Here is a 24,932-nt window from a genome sequence, read left to right on the forward strand (position 1 = left end):
CTCCTACTTAGTTTTCACAATGGTTTCCACTTAAAATCTTTTTAAGTCTGGGTAACAGCCACCTAAACAACATTGCTTAATGAGACAGTAGAACTTTATTTAACAACCTTAAAAAAAGATAATTGAGAACAGAGCAATGAAACTTATACTAAAGCCCAGTAACTAATGAAGCCACTGTGTGCCAGTTAATATGCTGCACTATAACTGAGCAGAGGGCAAACACACCTTTTGTTAAACCTTAAAATGTGTTTCTTAATTATATGTACCCTGCAAAATTGTCTTCATATACCGAGAAACTGACACATGATGGTGTGTAAATTCAAGAGAAAAATCAATGTCTGTCTCAGATGATTATATTTTCATTATTGTGGATAACTTAACTAGTTAATGAGAAATAAAAAAAAATACTAAGCATGCTTATCCATTTATCGGAAGATTGAAGGGGTCAAGGTCCTAATTTTTCAATAAAAGTAATATAATAAATCCAGATAAACAGCAATATAAACTAGATTAGGTCTTATGACCTCAGGATTTTGGACATATTATTAATAAACTGTTCTGCACTTTTGTCTTTTTTCAGCAAGCAGCGTTATTAAACATTACTTCGAAAATGAACTAAAAGTTATTGGGAAAAGGAACTTATGAAGTGGGATTTTTAATAATTCTGCTCACAAAATGCTTTTGAAATGCCAGGGCAGTAGACATAGCCCGTTGTACAAAGCAATAAAAACTTCTAATAAAGTGGCTTGTCCCTTTTCATTAGAAATATTAACAATTATACACCATTTTTATTCCCTAAATCAAATTACTATAAACAATTTATAATCTCAAATGGCTTCAGCACTATGCCAAGTAAAAATTATAGTTCAGGCAATAAGCAGTAAAATAAATGCAAACATAAACACTGGGGGCCTCTATAATATATGTAACTGACCTAGACAGGGGGGCAATCATGGAGAAATAAAAAAAAATGCTAAGTAGACTGAATTGAACAAAAGTGAAATCTTTCAGGAAGAATAAAACTGCATGGCATGGCACTTTCCTTCTTAGAGATTAAATACTGAGAAAGTCATCTAAACTGTAATTGCTCCAAATAAAAACAATCTGAAAATGAATGGCATTTTGCCAAATACAAATTTGTATACTGAGAAGCAATGCGATTTTAAGTAAAAGAACAGAGGTTGATCATTAATTATCTTCTCCACCCAAAAAACTCCTACCCTACAACACTCATACTGCTAAAAAAAATAATCAAATGTCCTTTTATCAGAGAAAAAGAAAAGAGGAAGAAGCATGAAATACTGTATGTGCAGAAAAGTCCATACAAGGTGATGGATGCAAACATACTTTTTGTGTTTCTACATAGTTGTACCATGAGCCATCGTGTCTATCCTGTCTCTTCTGCTGATTTGTGTGCTAGTGAGTCTTACTGTCTTACTGAATGTGACAATAATTACAGGATTCCTACAGGTGCACCAATAGGTGCAATTTAAAGTCAAGCAGCAATAATGTGACAACCTCACAACAAAAAATCTACCCATAACTTGCACCCCAATGAACAATATTCAATTCAACACATTGATCGCAATTCCTTTTATGTGGCAAAAGCAATTGCTGAGTGTGCCTGCAATTACGCTACAATTGTTGTTTGGAAATGCTACATTATGGAAAAAAATGCAAAAATGTATGCAATCACAATTTTGTTCATTAAAAAAATAACCATAACTGGTGTAAGGAATACTGTAAGTACTTCTTTTATCAGTTACATTATTGGACTTATCCATGTTAGGCACTAGTGGCTCTAATAAGTTTGGCGCCAGGACCAAGGAGGAAGCTATTGTGCAGATTAGCAGGAAAAGTTCAATACGCAGTACAAGATGTTCAAGTTTGGTTAACCCATACATTGCTGTGCTACTATTTGCACATAACTTTATGACCTATGTGTCTGTGGATGTTGAGCACCAGAAGAAGCACCGTACAAGAAGCCACATGGATGCTAAGTATTATATTGCTGCATTTGGCATGTATATGCCAATGGAAAACCAGAGGCTGTAGATAAAACATTTGCTGCCTTTGTAAATAATCTCCATTAACTTTTAGCTTCTGCTTCAAATAGCTTGCCTGCCATCAGTCGAATTGCTTATCAGACATTCTGTGTCATTTTCAAATAGAAAAGTGGTATGCACATTAAACTGATTACTCCCTCTGACAGAAACATCAATGGTAGAGTTACTGTTTCTGTTTGACAGTATTTAGTATACTTCAGTTAGATAGTAGGTAATAGGATCAGTTTATTCAAACAACAATTGTTACATGGTATAAGGTCTCCTTCTAAAATGACTGCTACGTGGTAGCTCTGGACTTGTTTTCTCTGCAGCCACACCTAGGTAGCTGTATACTCTGCTCATGTAAAAGCCAAATGGAAGTGATAATAGATCACGATGTGCCTCACTGACTTTTATTGGAAGAATGCCCCAGACAAAGTATATGGGCAATAGGCACAGGTCCCTTCCCTTTACAGTCAATAGGAACTGCTTGGGAGTAGGCAACACAGAATTGACTCTCATCATTTATGGGGTTTGATAGCATATATTGTCACTGCCTAAAATCAAGAAATAATAATATGCAGCATAACTTTAACTTAACTTAACAGAATAGGGAAATGTATAACAAATGAGTAGGATTAATGGCTTACACTTTCCACCCCACATGATGGATGAAAAAAAACTCTGTCTCAGCATATCTTTGTTGTTAAACAGATAACAGAATTCCAGGACTACAGTTCCGGCAACAACACACATTGCAATTGCAATCCAGTTTTTTGTGAGACAGGCCATGCATAGGTCAAGAAGATAAGATCAGATTGCTACCACAAATGACTCTAAAGGTCAGTAGTATACAAATATACTGTGCATTCCACATTTTAAAATGAATTGCCTGTATTCAACACATTTTGTTATTGTAAATGTTAGACATATAATCAAAGATAACTTGTGTGAACATGTATTCAATTCAGAAGCACCTAGTCTTTAGAAAAAAACATATATGATATATATTTATGAGAATTCCTGGTAATAAAGATGGCAGCTATTTCTTTGCAAGTGAAAATGTAGCCTCTCCCACTGAGCCTGGTGATAAGGCTCAATATTAGATGGAGCAGACTCCTGTTAGGGGGAGAAGTGCCTGGGCCATTTAAGGGGATAAGTCTCTGGCTGGCCTTTGTGGAGGAGAAATGAGAGCAGGGTAAAGGTCTCAGATGAAGAGTCAGAACATTGTGTCCTGGCTGTATTTTGGGGGTGTGAGCTCTGAAATACAATTTGGAAGAAGATAAGCTGTTTGTAACTGATGCATAATATTATTTTTTTGTGAAGACTGCTTGTGAGGTTACAGGTTACCAGGTTAAACTTCTCTGTGAGATAGGACCAAATAAGTAAAATACTTATTTTATTCAGTTGAGTGTTTTATATTTGGATTGTATTCAATAAATAAGGTAACATTGATTTTTTTAAAATTGTCAGTTTATTTGAAGTAAGAAAAACCTTAACAATTACAAATATCAGAATTTTAAAGTTTTGTGTAATTCAGTAGCTACTAAAACAAATAACTAGGAATAGTTCACCATGTTTTGCCTCAAAAAAACAGCATAATATAAAAAAAAATGTTGCATGGTTTGAAACTGAATTTAATGCACTTGCTGAATTCTATGCTATTTAAAAAATTTGCAGCGAGGCAAAATGGGCCAGATTTGCCCAACACTGCAATAATGTGCCTTGCAGAAAAAAATGCCTGTTCATTCCAAAAAAGTACATAAGATGCGCCTGTCAGAAACCCCACCTCAAGGGTTACAACAACTTATTTTAGTACCTGTCATGCTTTTGAGGCAGTGACCCTTGTTCCAGAGCAGTCTCAATAGATATTGTTGTTCCTTAGAATTACTACAATAAAGATTCGTGTTCAAAGTAGATCTCATAGTCCAATGATAGCGGCATGTTCCTTGCTTGATGTATCTTCAGTTGTCCTGAATATCACAAATACATTATATAATTAATTGCATTTTTCTGTAGCTATAGGCTTTTTACATATGGTCTGCTACAGTACAAGGGCACCCCACATTCAGTTCAAATGATAGAACTTTTCTATTGATCTACAAAGAATGTTTTTGTATTTTAAAAACAAAATAATGGACAGCTGCACATCCAAGAACACAGTGGCCATGTCTTGGCCCACATGAAACAAAAAATTGTACAAATTGTGCTACATTTATTCGCAAAACAAAACAAATTCAATAAAAAAGAACATAACAGCCCTAGGATAGACAATGTTCATTGCATTTACTGTATATGGGATGTGAGCAGGATCAGACAAACAGTCAGTTCTTTAACAGGTTAAAGTACATTTATTGTTTATATGTTCAGACTCTGTGAGCAAACAGGTACAAAGCAAAATAAAACAAACAAAATCCTTGCCACACTCGGACTCTAACTAATACACAGGGTATTTTCCCTCTCTAGTACCGGCCCCCTACTAGGGATGTCGCGGACTGTTCTGCGGCGAACTTGTTCGCGCGAACATCGGCTGTTCGCGTCCGCCGCAAGTTCGCGAACGTCGCGCGACGTTCGCCAATAGGCGTTCGCGTCAAAATTGTTCGACCATTCGGTCGCTAAAATCGAACGATTTTCGTTCGATTCGAACGAAAATCGTTCGATCGAACGATTAAAATCCTTCGATCGTTCGAATCGAACGATTTTCGGATGTTCGAAGTTCGCGAACTGTTCGCGAACTGTTCGCATTTTTTGCCGGTGTTCGCGAACGGCGTTCGCGAACACATTATCGGCGGTTCGCTACATCCCTACCCCCTACTGGGATCCTGGGCCAAAACCAAAACGTGCAACTCCACAGTACTTTCACTGAGTCCTTTTCCTTTGGGAAAAACAAAACAGCAGCACTCCAGACTGTTTCACCCAGATTCCAAGTCTCAACCTTTTCAGCATGTAGTCTATCTCCCTCTCGGTTTCACTCTTTCTCTGCAGCTAGCAAATCTAGCCTGCTGATTATTCCCCAGGTGAGACTTCCTAGGCGAATCAACCCAGGATGTACATATGGGAGTTAGAGATAAAGCTAGGAGAAATATCTCTCCCTTCAAACTGTTTTCCAGTTACCAATTCACAGGGGTAACTGGCAACAATTCATTTTCAGCCACATATGTACTTGCATTAACATACAAGCATTGTGTAGACTGAACAGAATTATTCATTTAACCAGTAAACTTACTCCAGTCTGTGTCTGGGTAATTTTCATATAGCTTTAAAGATAGTCACATACAGTAGAAACATTTAACATTTAAGGAAGCACAGTATTAGGGTGCTCCCACATCTGTTTCTTCTTTGGTTTCTGGAGAGACAACTGAATTCATTACTGTGCATTTAATGGAAGATTAATAAGGGGGTTTGGTCAATCTGGAGAATTTCTAGCCTGAACAACTGTTAGGAGTTTGTATTTTGTTTTTTTTTTGTGATTTAAATTTGCATAAAAAATATTGAAAGTGAATAATGGTTCAAAAAATACACATTTTTAATATTTATTAAGCAAAAAACAAGATAAAAAACCTCACTAAAAATCTTAATTAAAGCACACATTTGAGGAATTCAAGTTTTCCTACACAAATTTTCTAAATAGAAAAACCTCTACAATTACAGTACAAATATCTGAATTTTAAAATTGATGCCTGCCCATGATAGTTTGTTGGGGGCTTCCTTAATTGAGAAGGATGTGTGATGTGTCGAAGGATGCATGGCTACCTTCGACTACGACTTCGAATCAAACGATTTAAACTCAAAATCGTTCGACTATTCAATAGTCGAAGTACTGTCTCTTTAAAAAAAACTTTGACTCCCTACTTCGCCACCTAAAACCTACCGAACATCAATGTTAGCCTATGGGGAAGGTCCCCATAGGCTTTCTAGCCAATTTCTGATCGAAGGAAAATCGTTCGATCGATGGATTAAAATTGAACGAATAGTGCTAAATCCTTCGACTTCGATATTTGAAGTCAAAGGATTTAACTTCGATGGTCGAATATTGAGGGTTAATTAACCCTCGATATTCGACCCTAAGTAAATGTGCCCCATAGTGTTTAAATGCATGCACTGCTTAAATGCAGAAATGTATGGACCTTACCTTATGGATATAGACATTCTATGATATTTGCAGGTAAATATTTACCATTACCATCTATTGATAAAGTATTTCACTTTCTATTCTTCATTTCCTTATCAGTCTGTCATTGTCTTTGCAAATGAACTCAAGGAGACTTTTGGGGTATGAATGCAAATTTAATACTATATGGTCTTTTACTTGCTGATAAAAGATTGTGTAGTACTTATTAAATATACATTCTCTGCTAAACTGGGTAGTTGCAAAATATCATTGGAAGACCAGACATAGATGCAGATTTATCAAAGGAAGAAATGTATAAATTTTCCTGTAAATTATTTACTTATATTTATAAAAACAAATACATTTTCACTTGCTGTGGGTATGTTTTGTCCCCAGGGATGGATAACTTTACATTAACAATGACCCTGTTTACCATCCCCTTTTCACTCTTCTACTTTATTAGCTAACATTGTTGTTCACTGTGAACTGGTTCTAATCTTTAATGATTTAATTCAGTGAGAAAAATGTATCTCCTGGTTTATCATGTGAAAAGTCATGGACGAGATTCAATTCAAACCGAAAAAACTTTTTTTCAAAATCAGTTTCAGTTTTTTTCCCATAGACAGAGTTTTCAAATGATAAACTGTGAGATAACTTTTTCTGAATTGAATTGCATTTCAAATCGAATCTCGTCCATGAGTTTTCACGTGACCTTTTTCTCACTGAATCGAATCTGATGCAAAAAAAGAAAATCGTAGTCAAAGTTTATAAGTAACTACACTCACCAGAAACATTTCAAATGATACAAATATACTCTCCAGTAATTCCAATGTCTTGGTCACATAATGTAGCCTTCCTCAGGGGTGGCAAGTGACATTATGCGACAAAATATATTGGAATAAATACAGTTTCAGTAAATACGAGCTCTGTCACTGGCAGCGCTTCTCCAAAAAAAAAACCTCCACAACAAGTTACTACTATAGCTATTGCTAACTGGTAGACAAGTTCTATTTTTGCAGCAGAATATCATGATGTGGTGTTGCAAAGGTTGAATTTAATGAACTTTGTATCCATATTTTTCTTTCAACCTCCGTCTATGTTCATCACCTGAACAAATGATAAATGCATGCCCGGTAAATAAAACTATGCATCATCCAAAGAAATACATTACATGCAGATAAGCTATCTCAAACTGACTGCAGCTGATATGTAAATAATTAATGGCAATATTGTCATTATTTAATATTATTTAACTACATTAAAATAATTATGGCACTTAAGTAGTGTTTGTTTTACAGCATTAGCATAGAATAGCAAAAGGCATAGAGTAACTATGTCACTTAAGCTGTTAACCTGCAAGCAAAAAGCATGGGAAGAGCCATGTAATCATACTACACTTGTGGAAACTTCAATATCCCTCATCATCAAAGTTATAAAAGTTAAAAAGGTTATCCCAGTATCTGTCATGACAGATTCCAAGGGAAGTCAGGTAGCGTTTGGGCTCTTCATCTCATGTTTCTTGCTTGATTGTTATCACTTAAACTAGCCTAATTAACTAATAATGGCCATAGACGCACAGATCCTATCGTACGAATCAAGGATAGTGCCGAAATCTTTCGTCGGGTAGAGATCGGCCGAACGTTCAAATTACCCCCGATATAGCCATGTTCGTTAATGGCATATCAGGGAAAGATTATAGCCATGTTCGTTAATGGCATATCGGGGAAAGATTTGCTCATTTGGTGATGTCGCCAAACGAGCAGATCTTTGCGTCTATGGCCACTTTTACCCTTTATATTTTTGAGAGGGACTTCAAAACCATAATGAATTAAAGAGAGTATTACAATATTAAGGGGCATATTTATCAAGGGCCGAATTTCAAATTTGAAAAACTTTGAAATTCAAATTCAAAAAGACCAACCGAAATGAAGTCAAAGTTTTCTTTTGGCCGAATAGCTCCGTTTTTGATCGAATAGGTCCATATTCGGCCGAATTAGAGTCGTACAAATCGAAGCGATAACGCATTGAATTAAAGTTTTTCCCCCCAAAAAACTTTGATTTTTCAGAGTCCACCAATTGACTCCAAATAGAGTCTAGGAGGTCCCCATAGGCTAAAACAGCAATTTGGCAGGTTTTAGATGGCGAATAGTGATGGGCGAATTTGCGCCGTTTTGCTTTGCCGGAAGATTTGTGAATTTCGCGCAACGGCGCCGGCGTCTCGTTTTTGACGCCGGCGCCCGTTTTTGAATTTTCGCGGGTGTTTCGTGAATTTATTCGCTGGCGGCGAATCACGCAAATTTGCCGCAAATTCGCGCCTGCCGAATAAATTCGCCCATCACTAATGGCGAATGGTCAAAGTTGAATTTTTATAGAGACAGTACATGATAAATTTCGATAATCAATTTTTTTCAAATTCTAATCAAATTTGGACTATTCCCTAGTTGAAGTACACAAAAAATAATTCAAAATTCGATTTTTTTTCTGCCCCTAAATGTAATAACATATAACCCGGCCATATGAGAATACAAAAATTATAAATGATAGGGGTTATTTGTTAAATATCTGCCTTCTGGCATGCTCAGTTCTAAAATCAAACAGCATGTAAGAAGCCCACTTTGTATGATTAAAAAAAAACAGAACTTTAATTACTCACACATTACTGATAGAATCCAAAGGCATACCACAATTACAATAACCACCTGTTTTAAAATATGGTAGCTAAAATCCTCGGAGACCAATCTTTTGATAACACATTCAGCATTCGAACCTTCTGGAGTATCTAGAGAGAAGGCATTAACTCACAAAGTGAATTTACGTCATCTATTTCTATTAACTGTAGTACAGTTTATTGCCCAACCTACAAAGCTGATTTTTTTTTTCTCTTATGCAAATAAATTGCTTTTAGTTACATTTCAAGTACATATTAAAGTCATGTTTGGTAAGTAGTCATAGACTCTTGGTTCATTATCTACCTTTTATATAATTTTATCCCTGAAACTATTTTGTAAGTTTGACTGAGCAATTTAATGGCTGTAGAATGAGGCAAGATTATTCAGTACATCAATAAAGAATTGCCATGATAAACTCTTTTCTTTACTGAGTTTTGCCATGTTTACTGTTCACATACAGTAGAGTAAAGTATCAGCACTGTCCTTGAGAAACAGGCAGCATGCAGTTATAAAAATAGGAAGTCAGCAAAACATATGATTATATAACATAAGATGAGATAATCAGTTAAATAAGAAGAGATCAATGGCTCGATATGAATATGGCAGTTAATAGTTGTCTTTATTCCTCTGACTTTGCCAGAAGGTAGGGTGTGGAAATAACTATGGTACAGTATGTCCCCAATTGTAGTGATAAAAGTAATGGTATCATATTAGTGATTGTCCGAAAGCCTATTTAAAGCAGATACAGTTGACAATTTTAGTTTCTTGAAAATACTTAGTAATTATGTGTATTTTACATAAACTAAATTACATAGATATTATTCTGTCAACAGGGTTACAGTGCAGATGAAATATTGCAGAGTGTTTCAGATATTGAAGTCACGAGAGTCATATCTCATAACATTTATTTTAGCAATAATGCAGTGTGGCAGCTATATCTCCCATATGCCTTACGTATTCAGCTGGGTATTTTTATCCATTGTGGGAATTGGCTTTGGCTGTTATGAGGAGGTCGGTTATGATTGTTTTTAGTTTCATTCCTGAAAACTGTTTCTGGTTTTCCAGTGTGAAGCTCTGTTTAGCATATTTTATTTCTTTAGGTTTCAATCTGAGGAACACATACTTGTTTTGGTCTGTTCGCTTGTATGTAAATTTTTTTGGTTATTGAGTATTCAGAACACAGGACTTGTTTTTGTTTGAATATCCAGAATAGGTAGGTGCTTCTAGGTCTCAGATGATGAAAACATCCACTAAGTGATGACTCTTGCTTTCCTCTTATCAATCAGTGACCTCCTGAACTCCAACAGTAGGTGGTTTTTCCACTACAGTTTCTACCCTTGTTCGATTTACTCTGGCTATAATGTATTTTTATGCTTAGTCACTTTGAGGGAACATAATTTATACTCTATTTGAAGGTATCTGCTATTAGTGCAGGGCAATATTTCCCCCATTATCTGCATTATCAATTTTCTGGGGTGTTAGAGCTCAGCTTAGAAAGACCAGAGCAACTAGATATGACAAATGATAACATACTGCCAAAGCTCATGATTGTGGACCCCAACCTCATCCCAGGACTTCTGTATCTCAGAAGTTACAATGAGCATATGTAATGGGATACATTGATTAATTCTGCCTTATGTCACAGACATAGAGACAGGACAGGAAGAATACAAGATCTTGAAAATGTAGCTTGACTGAAGCTGAACTCTGACAAGACAAAAGCAATAACTGTCTACGCTTACATCCAAGATCACAGCTGACTGCAGTTGAAAAAACGGACACAATAGACATTGTTAACAGCCAGAGAAAAATCACTGTCGACTAAATTTAGGATTGTAAGGTATATAAACACTTATATTGCTACAAAACCGGTTTCTAAGATCATTGACGGCACTGAATCTTTTTTCAGCTGGTGCTTGCAAAGATCCCCCTGAATGTTCTGGTCCTATATTATCTCTTACAAAAACCTGTGGAGGTAAACAAAGGAAAAACAATTTGCCAACCAAATCCAGAAGAGGACATAGTGATTAATTGGACATATGTTGAAGGATCTAAATGCTGTGGAATCTGCAAGTCTGACAGTTGGGAAATAAAATAAAAACTTATTAGCAGTTATTCTGCCTGCTGTATGTTTTCCCACCTTCTCTGATACAGTTACATGATTTATGGATATCAGGACGGAGTATCCAGGGGAATTTTATACTAACAGCCTTCTAATAAAAGATTAACAACTGACGGTGTGCACCTTCCACTGGATAAAGATAAATTAGTTTGTATTTGGTGTTTAGTGATGGCCATGTGTTGACTCTAGTTGAATCTGATATGGAAGAAAGCAAGAAGAAAGTGTGGTCACTTTCACTCAGCCAGTAATCTGCTGCACATACAAATGTTAGGAAGTATTTAAAAGAATTTAAAATGATCATCATCCAGCTGAGATTTCGGTAGTTTACTTCAAATAATTTACTAAAACCTGTTTATGTATTATCAGTACCCTTACCTAGTTCTGAAACTCATCAGTCAATCATACACCCCTGACATAGTGGACAACAACAATCAGGCCCGGATTTGTGGAAAGGCCACCAAGGCCCGGGCCTAGGGCGGCAGGATTTTAGGAGGCGGCATGCTGCCCAACCACACCCACATTGGTTCAGAAACACTGGGGATGCACAGGAGATAAAATCGTTTTTTAAATTTCCCATGCGCCAATACCCATAGCTTCGGTCACAATGATGAAAATTTGCTTAAATAACAGGGAGAGGACTGGGACGATAAACTACAGCAGGCCTAGGCGCACCCCCTATGTAAATCCAGGCCTGACAACAATGACACACATTTAACTATAAACAATGACTGGCACAAGGGTGAACACAAAGTGATCGAGATTAACATGCACTAAGCCTAGGTGACATGATAGTGAAAGAAGCAGCGAAAATAATGAAGTAATAATGCACTGAAATTAATAATGATATAGAAAAGTGGTAGACTTAAAAATATAATACTTTTTGAAAAGCTAAAGAAAATACAATGGTAGGAAAGGAGAAACATACAGCTATTCCACAGCCAGTTTTGTGTGAAAATGGAAAATGTTATTACAAATGAAGTATATACCCCTTGTTACATTTTCTCTCTACCTTACATATCTGTGGGTGCCAGAAGAGAAACCAGTGGCATTTCAAGCACGCTGCTCGTGATTCAAGGATATAATAAATACTTAGTAGATGAGATTGAAAAATGAATCCATGTATTTCAACTTAATGTCAGCCTGTATAAATGCTAGTTGATCCAGAGTAAGGTGAAAACCCCAACAAAAGCCTCTCCAATATGCTTCAGAAAATTCCTCGCTGACTTTCAGAGGGCAGTACAATTAGTATCTGAAGAGCTAATTTCAGTAATTCTGCATTTTTTCACATTCCAAGAACGAAACATTTTGTTGAAACTTATCTAATGTATCTGCTAGCACAACTGCTTCAGGAAAGGAATTACACAACTTCACAGCTTTCACCGTAAAAATACCCTTTGCTTATCTTAACATGGAACCTTCTCTGTTCTAATCTCAATAGATGTCCTTGCATTCTCTGGAAGGCTCTGCTGTTGAATAACGCATCAGAGAGTTTTTTGTATGGTTCCCACATATATATACATAGTTCTCATATCTTTGCTTAAGCACATATTTGTAAACAATCGCAACTTAGCCTTCCATACCCCTACTATCAATTTAGTTCCTTGTCTTTGGTCTTTTTCTCTTTCATTACAGAGATCTGTCATGATTTCTATTTCCAAATTACACTGTAAATATTTCACTCTGACGTAAAATATTATTCATAAACGAACAACTGTATTTTTTTAGCTGTAATATTGGTATGTAGGCAGCCATCTCAGGCTATTGATTCTCCTACTCAATGTAACTGAAGGAGTCACAGTGGGACTTGGAATTTTACAATTGAGTGCTATTATCATATCTACCAGAGATAAAGAGCTGTTATTTGGTTACCTTCCCATTGTTCTTCTGATGGGCTGCTGCGGGGGGGGGGGAGGAGTGGGGTGCTATCACTCCAACTTGCAGTGCAGCAGTAAAGAGTGACTGAAGTTTATCAGAGCAGTCACATGAGGGCACCTGGGAAACTAACAACATGCCACATCAGATTTCAAAATTAAATGTTAAAAAATCTGTTTGTTTTTTTAAAAAACGAATGTCAGTGCAGAAGTCTCCTGGATCAGCACTGTTAACTGATTCATTTTGAAATAGAAAATGTTTTCCCATGACATTATCCCTTTAATATCCTTATTACTGAAACTGAATATTCTAGAATGGGCTTTGCTTTTGCTTTTAAATGGGAAGAGGTACCTTCCTGGGAAACTATTTATATTAATACAGCTCAAATCCTCATTTGCCCTCACAGCTGCTGACTGACATTTATTGTTACTACTAAGTTTTTTGTTCACAAGTACCACAGCTCCTTTTCCATCTGGGATTTGCCTAACTTAATGACCACTCGAGTTCAGGTTCAAATATAATTGTTTATAGGACTGGTTATAAAAGATAGCTTTGGAAGCTAAAAAAATACTTTGGAGGAAGCAAAAATACTTTGGAATATATGAGTATATCCATCTAATAATACCTTCACTGTTACAGGTATTTAGATGCAAAACTGGAACTTGTTTTTGTGGTTGTTGATAAAGTCCTAGCAGTGCCTGTGGCAGAAATGAAAACGTGAAAATCTATCAGTGTGTCTATTTGTATAACACTTTTGTTAAAAAATGCACGTAACATATAATATGCTGTGCTTTATTTTGGATTTTTTTTTTGACTGGTTAGCATATAGTACTGTAAATAGAAGTGGAATTTTTATGCATTGACTACCATCCCATCGAATCCTGACTGAATGGAGTGGTGTATGTAAATAAATATTAATCCCAGTCCTAATTATGATGTTCACCCATTTATACTAATGGCTTGATGTGCTAATAAAAATGATTGACTCACTTTCTTCTATGTTCCTTAGTGTCTCCTTTGTTGGAGGATCAAGAGCATCATCTGACTCCTACTACCAAGTACTGTAGGTAAGACCTAAATAATTTTTTTACATTAGACACATTCTTTTAGTCAAGATCTGACACCACCTCAACTGGTAAGAATAGGTAAGTAGTAAAAAGCAATGTTCATATAGTAAAAGAAGATAGGATGCTATACATATGGATTGCAAGATGCATTATATTTTTTGCATTTGACATACTGTAGCCTAAACTATGCACTTCTCATCCCGTATGCCTAATTTGTTACATGTATCTCTTTCCAAGTTGTTCTCTCTATTTTTAAAATTATTTTGTTAATTTTGTTTTATGGAACCTGTTGGATGATAGTGATGGATTTTGATTTATAAAATTCATTTGTAATTTACTGTAAAGTATATGTTTGATTATAGGGTCTGCAACATAGTATAGGCATCTAAGATTGCATATCTTTCAGCATTTACACCAATAGCATTGGTACCTTTTTGGGGCATATTTTGATTTGTCCAGGTGCAGTGTTTTATATCTTTGCATTAATAGACAAGAAACATACAAGGAGTATGGGAAAGCTCTAGACCAATGCTGTCCAACTGGCGGCCCGTGACCCCCCCCCTTGTGTGGCCACCCACATCAAAGTCTACCTGCTGTGTCTGCTTACCTTGCATAAAATATGATAACTACAGAGATTAACTGGCCCCTGCATTGTTTACACCTCAAATTCAAACTCAGCTCCTGCATTGTTCACACATGTAATACCCCAGCATTGTTCATATTTGTAACACCTCTATTGTTCACACCCTAAAGCCCTGTACTGTTCCACCATATACCCAAACTGAAACTGCCCATATTGTTCACCGGTTCACATTCATGCAAACTTCTCAAGGGGCATCAGCACTGTGCCACTGTATGTAGTACATTTTAGAGTGGTCCTGATAAGTTTCCCAGTCTCCTGCTATGTTCTGCCTTCCCTATGCTCCCTGTGTGTCCCATACTTTGCATGCCCTAAACTCCCTGGGTATGCTGTACTCTGCCTGCCCTTTGCTCCCGGGGTGTTCCATGCTCTGCCTGTCCAGTGCTCCCTGTGTGTGCCATACTCTGCCTGCCCTATGCTCCCTGTGTGTATCAAAATGCCCTATTCTCCTTGGGTGTGCCATACTCTGCCTTCCCTTTGCTCCCTGTGTGTGCCATACTCTGTTTGTGTGTGCCCTGATCTGCCTGTGGAACATAAGCCTGGTATTTGTTCTGGGGGTTTGTCAGCATTTGCAAATTATTGTTAGGGCCCCCTAAGGTGTTTAATCATGTGCTGGGGGGGGTTCTGTGTTATCCACAGGAAAGTATGAGGCACATGGATTTAAGGGTGTGTCTTAAAATGACTTAACTTTTTTCACATATGAATGATAAGTGATATCCCTTCAGTGAGCACCAACCAGAGTTGAGGCCTCAAGCGACAGCACCCCACTAGGTACCAGGGGCAGCAAACCAGAAATTTGGCTCTTCTAGCGCAGAGAGCAGTTAGGCTCTCTGCGCTAGCGTACTGGCCCTCTCTGCCACCCTTGTGGACTCCCCTAGACCCCCTCAGGCACAAAAAGGTAAGTGCATGGTGGAGGGGGGACAGCAACTGCTGCTGCCTCAGGCGGTGGAGGGGCCAGGGTCACCCCTGGCACCAACCCTTTGGTTTTTTGGTGTGCTACCACAATTAATGTGGACATGGTCTTGTTGTAACTTGGGTGTGGTTTAAAAACAGGGAGTGGTCAACACTGGCTTCCAATATTGGCCCTCCGCCATGTAGGCCATAGAAAACCCTGCCCTCTGTACCACAGAAGTTGGAGAGCACTGCTCTAGACCATTAGTCAATACTATTATTTATAAGGAAGGGTGCCACAGTTCTGGATAAGAGGAATTTATTTCCATAGTCCCAACCCAAAAAAAAAAGGGTTGAGGGGCACTCAACTTAGTAAAAGCAGGCATTATAGTGATTTACATATGTCAAGTAAGAATAACAATTACTTTTGCATATTACACATTCCAGTCAAGGGCATTTTCAGGTTCCATAAAGGCCCTTAACAATGGGTCTGTATTCAAAATCACTTTAAATAAACTCAGCTGCCAGAAGACACAACAAATGCAAAAGTGATTTGGTGTAATATTTTTTGTGTGTCAGTAAGTTTCATTGCTTTCACTTATGGAAATTAACTTTTTCCAAATCATTTGAATGATTCAGCAAAAAGTAACTTTGAATCAAAGAAAATTTATATCTGAACTGTCCCCAGTGAAAATTTAGTATTTATAATACTGAGCAGATATACTGTACATGCTGTTAATAAGTTTTAAATAACCATTTTACTGATATAATCACTAACTAATTGTCAAGTGCACATAGCAATAAACACATAAATGGTCCCTGGGAATATAAAGATACCTCTCCTTGTGTTTAAAGTCCTCTTTGTCAGAGAAACAAGACGAGAGAGGGAGGAAAAAAGCTTCAAGGTAACGAGATTAGCTTACATAATACTAATACATTAATAAATGTAAATATTTTCATTACATTTAACAGAGGTAACTATTATAAGAAATCCCTAAAACGAGAACTGTAAGCATGCAAATACAGAAATAATGCCTGCTTGGCAAAGCACATTTGTTTTAAATCATTTTAAGATTTCAATCAATTCATATAGTAAGAGGAGAGCACGCCAAAGTAGCAAAACACTGTGAATGTGTTTATTTAAAGACTACTACACTACATGTTTCCGATCTTACATACCCTTTTTCAAGTGTAAAAAGGGTATTTAAGACCCGAAACATGTAGTGTATTAGTCTTTAAATAAACACATTCACAGTGTTTTGCTACTTTGGCGTGCTCTCCTCTTACTATATGAATTGATTGATTGAAGCTGGGATAGCTGTAACTGAGAAGAGGGTTTGATGCATTCATAGTGAATAAAGGCAGCAGGGAGAACATCCATTTTAAGATTTCAAAACAGATTAAAAAGGGCAAAACCTTTTGAAAATATTAGAACATTTATAAATCCTAACTGTCCTAACTATAAACATGTTCTTTCATGTTTTCTAATGCATTTCAATAGGAGAATTTTCTGGATTAAAAATCAATTTCCTTGTATTCAACATCATAATTTAGGCCAATTTTCCTTAAAAAAAAATCTGTTTATGCCCTGTGACTGTTACTTTTACCACATTTTAAAGTATTTTTTTTCAGCTTATACCATTTTTATAAGAAAACACAAAATCAACTTACTCTCATTTTATGTTTTCCCAAATTAAATTTTTTTATTCTGGTTCCCTGGAAAATGTGTGTAAATACACACACACAGTGTTATATGTTTAAATTATCATACACCAGCAGGATTAAAAACATCTCTATCTGGATATTTGTATGTTTTAAAAGTTAATTTATATGGTTTATCTTAGGTGTTATGCACACCTGTATGCAAATACATTTTATGATGCATTAAATGGTATTTCACAATATCCAATGTAAACCATGACTTCTGTTAAATTTTAATAGAGTTGTTCACATTACATTCTATGTACTTAAAACATAATATTCAAAATAGAATTTTTATGCTGTCTGTTAAAATGCATTTGAAGCTTCTGAGCCTTGGTGTGTTGATCTGAAAGCTAGAGATTAAGTTTAGTACATTTTGTAACCAGTTTACAGTTAAACATTAAGGGTATTATGTCATACTTCACACTAGATTGAACAGTTGACTGTGCAGATCTTGTACTTTGGTACTGTCTGTCAGCAATAGCAGGCATCCTAAGTTTTGTAAGCATTCTGGTTCTCTAGAGATTATGATACAGATGAAGAGCTGGTATATCCTAGCAAATCACATGCTAAAAAGATCAGATTTACACACAAGAACATTAATACAGATGCTAAAAATACACATATGTTAGCATTTACTGGAGGTTGTAAGACAAATCAATCATCTTTACAGAAGAGTTGGTTTTGAAAGACACAGAAGAGCTATTGCTATAAAAGATATACACGGGAGAGAAAAGCTATGTCAGATTATTGAAAAGGTTACTATAATGTGAACAATTAGGGACATTAATAGAAAGTTCATCTCTGACTGCACTGATTGCATTTAATTTAAAATGTATCTATTTTCAGTCAATGCAGTCCAGTAACATGTTTATATATTATGTTTTTCCAGTGATTAGGTAACCCTAGTTAATCAGGCCCAATCCATTTATTTGTGTAACAAATATTTAATTTTTGGATGTAATCATGCTTTCCCTTTTATAATAAAATATTAGGCCAGAATAAATTTTATGTAACAAATTTATCTCAACAGTTTTACTCCCTTAATCCTACCCATTATTTTAAATGATTGCTAAAAATAGTTTTATGCATTTTAATTTAAAGGGATACTGTCATGGGAAAAAAACACTTTTTTCAGAATGAATCAGTTAATAGTGCTGCTCCAGCAGAATTCTGCACTGGAATCCATTTCTCAAAAGAGCAAACAGATTTTTTTATATTCAATTTTGAAATCTGATATGGGGCTAGACATATTGTCAATTTCCCAGCTGCCCCAAGTCATGTGACTAGTGCTCGGATAAACTTCAATCACTCTTTACTGCTGTACTGAAAGTTGGAGTGATATCACCCCCTCCCTTCCCCCCCAGCAGCCAAACAAAAGAACAATGGGAAGGTAACCAGATAGCAGCTCCCTAACAAAAGATAACAGCTGCCTGGTAGATCTAAGAACAACACTCAAAAGTAAAAACCCATGTCTCACTGAGACACATTCAGTTACATTGAGAAGGAAAAACAGCAGCCTGCCAGAAAGCATTTCTCTCCTAAAGTGCAGGCACAAGTCACATGACCAGGGGCAGCTGGGAAATTGACAAAATGTCTAGCCCATGTCAGATTTCAAAATTGAATATAAAAAAATCTGTTTGCTCTTTTGAGAAATGGATTTCAGTGCAGAATTCTGCTGGAGCAGCACTATTAACTGGTGTGTTTTGAAAAAAACATGTTTTCTGATGACATGATCCCTTTAATGTGTAGATCCATTTTATATAAAGTCAGACCTGTACATATGGTAATGAAAATGACGAGGGGATTCCTTAATGGACCCATCATCTTCAGCCATCCCACTGAACCCCACTGTTACATACTGCACCTTAATGAAATGCCAGAAACCAGAAATGGGGAAACATGGCCACAAATTATCACTATTATCATGTATCCACTGTTTTTATCCAGAGTAAGACAAAACCCAACCTGAAGCCAGTACCAATTATGCCTCAAGAGGGAAAAAATGCCTTCCTGACCGCAATGGCCTATAATGGACTTTTAACTGTGTAACATTGCACAGAAATAGTGACAAATTTGAACACTGCAGAACAATTCCAGGTTGAAACATTTTTGAGCAAAATACATTCAAGTAAAAGTGCTTTTAAACATTTCAGATATAAGGGATTGTAATTTACAGCCCATGGTTCAGAAAATTTAGGCTCCAATTTCAAAATGATCAAGCTCAGGAACTGGTTTCCTGTATTTGAATGTATGTTTACTATGCAGCAGTTTCAGCATAACAGAATATACAATACTAATGCCATTGTTTGTTTGTTTATACATCTAAGTTTTGTTTTTCTTTTCAGATGGGCAAAAAGCGGAAGTTTAGTTCGTTGGAAATCACCCTCATTGTGCTATTCATTATCATGACAATTGTGGCTATTGTGCTTGTCACACTGTTTGCTACAGGACAATCTGGTGTCAGAAATAGTAAGTTTAATTTCCTTTTGATTCTAAAGTATATAAAACATGGAGAAGCCTTTTTATCAAAAATAAACAATCAACAGAATACTTAGATTTATGAAAATGTGGCAACTGGTTGCAAGGTTTAAATATTATTATTATTATTATTATTATTATTATTATTATTATTATATAGGTAATGTATACATTTTTGTGTGTTGTTTTTTGGGGCAAAACAGCAATGATTATGTTATCATACAGTACCTGCTATAATATTTTCATTTGCACACAGTTTTAGTAAAAAAAAATCTGTATTATAAATAGATATGCATATAGGGTTAAGGCAAGTGAAACCTCCCACATTTGAACCCTAATGTATAATATCCAATGTTTTCACTAAGTTGCATTGTGTCACGTTCGGCACCCTAAATCCAGAACCAATGCTATGCTCCCTGGTCTCGGCTCTTGCTTCTGCCTTTAACAGCTGCCTTTTACCTCGGGAGGAGCCCTTAGCTAACTGGATGCTGCCAGGTCTTACTAAGAGAGGAGCAAAGCTAAAGGTTCTGGACAAGCAAAGGGGCACAATCGTTTCACCAAGGATACTAGATGGAATACAACACAGCTTGGAAGACAGGCCAGACAATAAAACGTAGGCGCGCAGACTGGGCCAGCACAAGCAGAGTAGAGAATAGTCAGACAGGCCAGGTCGGTGCAAGCAGAGTTCAAGGAATGGTCAGACAGGCTAGGATCAGAATTGGAGAGGATAGAATAGTCAGGCAGGCAAGGTTCAACTTGGGGAGGTCAGAATAAACAGACAGACAAGGGTCAATAACCGGAAGAACAAGCAGGATTCAATTTGAATAAGCACCAGGAACTAACAAATAGAACATAACAACGGGCAATGTGTTCAATACAAGAATCCCTTTAAATACTGTTTGAATTTCGCGCCAAGCGATATGACATCATCACGCTGGCTCTTAAACCCAGAAGTGTGCGCTGCGCATCATAGGGAAGCCAGCACAGGAGGAGAGAGGCAGCATGCGGCAGCGTCCCCGCTGGAGACGAGGCGGGCGACCCCGCCGCCCACTAGACCACCAGGGTGAGTCCTTACACATTGACTCCAATGGACCCTGCTGCACTCATCTTCTACTCATCTAGTTTTGAAATAAAAATTAACATTTTCTATATATATTTATCCTAAATAATTACATTTCCTAGGAACCAGGTGGAAAAGCATGCAACAGTATTTTCACTGGCTGTTCACAGCTGCCAGTGCCAATTACATTAAATTGCTTAATGCCTAAGTACCTAATTAGGAAAGATTGAAAAGTCATATAATTCTTTCCCTTTACTCTTCTGTGCTTTAAAGGTACATATAAAAATACTCCTAATAAAGAGGAATTTATTCTAGTCTCTTTTAGGAGGTGTACTTTCATGGCATTTGTGATTTTAGAGAAATAGAGTTTATCATGGTTTCAAAAAGCTCTGATACTACTAACAGTCGACCTTTAGTAATTTGCCTACTGGTGTTACTAGTTTTTCTTCTGTTTATTGCCACTTTTACCTTGCACCTGGGCAAAATGCTGTCCATTGGAAAAGTACCTAAGTGACAAAAAATGTAGATTCTACCTATTGCAGCACTTCCAGTTGGGGGAGCAGAGGAGCAGATTTGCAAGCTCTTTGCTCCTTTCCAGTTCGCTCAGAAGCCCTAGGTGACATAGTGCAGGAAAAAGTAGCCACTGGGGCCCAGGGGCCCCATAGGTGCAGCACATATTGCAGCTGCCAGAATGTCAGACATGAAAAGTTATAGGCACTAATTGCATACTGCACCACATCATTTGGCAAATCTAAGCATATTGGTCCTCAAACTGTTCAGCAGACCTCTGGTGTTAAGGATGTTTCCTCTTGGTACCTAATGCTATGAGGGAGATACAATGCTAGAAAGTTAAAGCCTGATTTTCAGCTATTTTATCAAAGCCATCAATTTAGAGAAAATATTGTCAGTGTCAGTAGTTTAGAGTAGAAAGATATGGTTACCCATTTGGGATTCAACTGAATGTGTACTTTCCAAAAATATATTTTGAGGGGGTCAACATATTTTGTTGTGTTTTTACCTTGCACAAAATGCAGTTAATGTGACAATTCTTCAATAGATGAATTGACTTTTGGGAAAATGTGTATGCGTTAACTTCATTTTGTGGTCTTTAAACACCAGATACTTTGGTAATCCTATGCACAATCCTGTTAAGTTGACCCCTGCCATTCATATTTAGGATGTTTTCTCTCGGTTCATAATGCTATGAGGGAGATAAGATGCAAGAAAGTGGAAATCTTGAGGCGATTTTCAGGTAGTTCATCAAAACCGACTATTTTGGGAAAGCATTGCGACTCCGCAGTCTGGAGTAGTAAGACATGGTTACCCATTTTGGATTTGGCTAAAGGTGTACTTTCCAAAAATATATGGTTTTGTATCTTTTTGTGTTTTTATCCCACAAAAAATGAAGTAAATGTGTTGATTTTCAAATGATCTCCAAATGATCTCTCATTTTGGGGACTCTAAACACCAGATACCTTGATAATCCTATGCACAATGGGCATCAAAATGTTCAGCTAACCCTTGGCATTCATATTTAGGATGTTTTTTCTTGGTGCCTTATTTGATGAGGAAGATAAGATCCTAGAAATTGCAAGCTGAGGAAATTTTCAAATATTTCATCAAAACCAGAAAATTTTGGACAGCATTACGACTCGTTTAAAGTAGAAAGACATACTTACCCATTTTAGATTTGTCTGAATGTGTACTTTCAAAAATATATGGCTTTGGGGGGGTCAACATATTTTTTTGTGTTTTTACCTTGCCAAAAAATGCAGTAAATGTGATGATTATTTATTAGCAAAAGTGATTTTTGGGGGCAATTTATATTCACTAACTTAATTTGGTAATCCTATGCAAAATGAGAAGGCTTGGGTGAATTTGACCCATTTAGTTTCGGCTAAAATTCACCGCCGCAAAATGTTGCCGACGACCATTAAAGTCTATGGGGCAAATTTACTTACCTCCAAAATTGCGCCAGCGACGGCTTCGCTAACATTGCTGGACAACGCTAATTCACGAAAATCTGAAGTTGCGTCCAGGGCACCGAAGTTACGATAGCGTTGGCTAATTTGCACATGCTGGGAAGTTAAAGTTACATGGACGTATATATTGCAGCCAATACATTTCACTACACAAGCCCAGGGAACCTTAATTAAATAAACTAGAGTTGTTATATTGCCCTACACATGAGCCCAGTGTATAGTTTATGTGCCATATATTAGGAAATTAAGGGGGAAGCCAGGTACCCCAAAAAAAATTTACGATCTTTTGCAGAAAGATGCCAGTGATTTTTGGGCACTTCGCCTGGTCTGAGCTGACGAAGGCAAGTCTGGCACAAGAGGTAACATTCAGTCAAATCTCAATCTTAGTGAATTAGCGTAGTTACGTTCGTTTGCCAGAGCACAACTTCACCTGGCGTTAGGGTCCAGCTAGAGTCTATCTCCTTCTCTAGCGAAATAATGCCATTGCCCATTAGTAAATTGGCGAATTAGTCACTTTGTCCTTTAGTAGATTTCCGCTAGGGGCGTCAACAAAATTCGGTCAAAGACGATAATTTTTACAGTGAAACAAGGCGAAAAAATTCGCCCATCCCTAAAAATGAGCATAAAAATGTTCAGTGGACCCCTGCCATTCATATTTAGGATGTTTTCTCTTGGTGCCTAATTCTATTAGGGAGATACAATGCTAAAAAGTGGAAGCTTTGAGGGAATTTTCAGATATTTAATCAATTTTTACTTCCCAAAAAATTCAGTAAATGTGTTGAATTTTCAGTAGCTGAAGTGACTTCCGGGGAAAAGCTTCAATTTGGAGTCTCTAAATGCAAGATTCTTTGGTAATCCTATGAAAATGGTAATCAAACTGTTCAGTAGACCCCTGGCATTCATAGGATGTGTTTTCTTGGTACTTAATTCTATGTGGGAGATAAAATACTAGAAAGAAAATTCTGCTGGCGCTTAAAGGGTTAAAGGATGCCCATCTTCCATGTAGTTCTAATGTTACTAATTATTACTATTTCTAGTTTTTACAAATTATTTTCTTTTTCTCTGCAATAGTATAAAAACAGTACATTGTAATGGATGGTATCTAAGCTGAATAAATTCATATTATGGCAAAACAATCCTATTGGGTTTATTTAATATTTAAATGTTTTTATCAGTCTTAAGGTATGGTAAGATCCCTTATCAAGGACACTCCCGAGCATTCTGGGTAATAGATCCTATTTCTGCACACACTTGGAGATGCATATGCTAGGAGTACTTTGTCAGTGAAGAAAATATTGTTATTTAAATATATTTAAACATATATATTTTTTTTTTTTAAATTCTAGGTACCGGGGATCCTCCATTTGAGCCCCAATGTCAAAACATAAATATCAATGACAGGATAGACTGTATCCCAGAAGAAGTTGCTTCTCAGGTACATTTAATTTATAGAAATTACATATTGTGGCAGTATTATATTGTCTGTGTTCAGTATTTCTTCATGTCAAAGTCTAATTAACAGGTATGAGAACAGCTGAGAAAATAAATTGTTAAGGTACTTTGTTTATACAATTATAACTGTAGATGTAGATGCATAGAAATATTGTAATGTACATTGTAAAAAGATGCATCCATTAATTTCAACTTGTTTGTCTAAATAAAATGACTGATGACAAGTGATATCAACTTTTTTATCAAAATGAAAACTAACTGCTATTCATTTCAAAGGAGGGTAAAAAAAAACCCATCTGAAGCCTCTTCAATTTGTCTCAGAGTGGAATAAAATGTCCTCCTGACTCCAAGATGGCAGTTGGACTAGTCCTTGTAATTTCATGTGTTAAGTTGAAAACTCCAATTTTGTTTTAATCTTGGCAGTTTGTACAGATCCTGCTGCAAGGGTGTCACATGCTGGATGCAGGATGTCAACAAACCAACATCAAAAGTGACATAATGATCAAGTGTTTTTTTTTAGGCCTGTGTAGTTGTTATATGAACAATGAATGTTATAATCAGTAAATAAATTAAATTAAATCATCCATGTCCATAAAATCCGTATCTCTTTTTCTACCTCAATAGGAAATCTGCATACAAAGGGGCTGCTGTTGGAGTCCTCACGAATTAATTAATGTTCCATGGTGCTTTTTTACAAATGCTCATGGTTATGAAGTGAAGGGAACAAAAGATACCAAAGCAGGTATATTGCCTCACCTTTCTAAAAAAACAGTTGACAGGAAAAGGGCCCTAAAATAATTCAAAAACACACAAATAATGACTGTGTGATATTTATGCAG

The 24,932-nt window shown here is 36.6% G+C and overlaps 1 protein-coding gene across 2 annotated transcripts in view; it reads left to right on the forward strand.

Annotated features, from left to right (window-relative positions):
- The first annotated feature begins 2,780 nt into the window (after nt 1-2,780).
- LOC108717032 (maltase-glucoamylase, intestinal) overlaps nt 2,781-24,932 on the forward strand; it is a 124,217-nt gene continuing 102,065 nt past the window's right edge. The window contains exons 1-5 of one of the 2 annotated variants that reach the window (XM_018263744.2): nt 2,781-2,887; nt 13,829-13,886; nt 19,467-19,590; nt 23,988-24,076; nt 24,718-24,835. In XM_018263744.2, the coding sequence (XP_018119233.1) occupies nt 19,467-19,590; nt 23,988-24,076; nt 24,718-24,835 (331 nt within the window). In that variant the 5' untranslated portion in view covers nt 2,781-2,887; nt 13,829-13,886. Of the gene's footprint in view, nt 2,888-13,828; nt 13,887-16,251; nt 16,323-19,466; nt 19,591-23,987; nt 24,077-24,717; nt 24,836-24,932 lie in introns of those variants that run through there. The other variant, XM_041563350.1, reaches the window with a different exon arrangement.

The sequence above is a fragment of the Xenopus laevis genome, chromosome 5L (assembly GCF_017654675.1).
Source record: "Xenopus laevis strain J_2021 chromosome 5L, Xenopus_laevis_v10.1, whole genome shotgun sequence".
Taxonomy (NCBI): Eukaryota; Metazoa; Chordata; class Amphibia; order Anura; family Pipidae; genus Xenopus; species Xenopus laevis.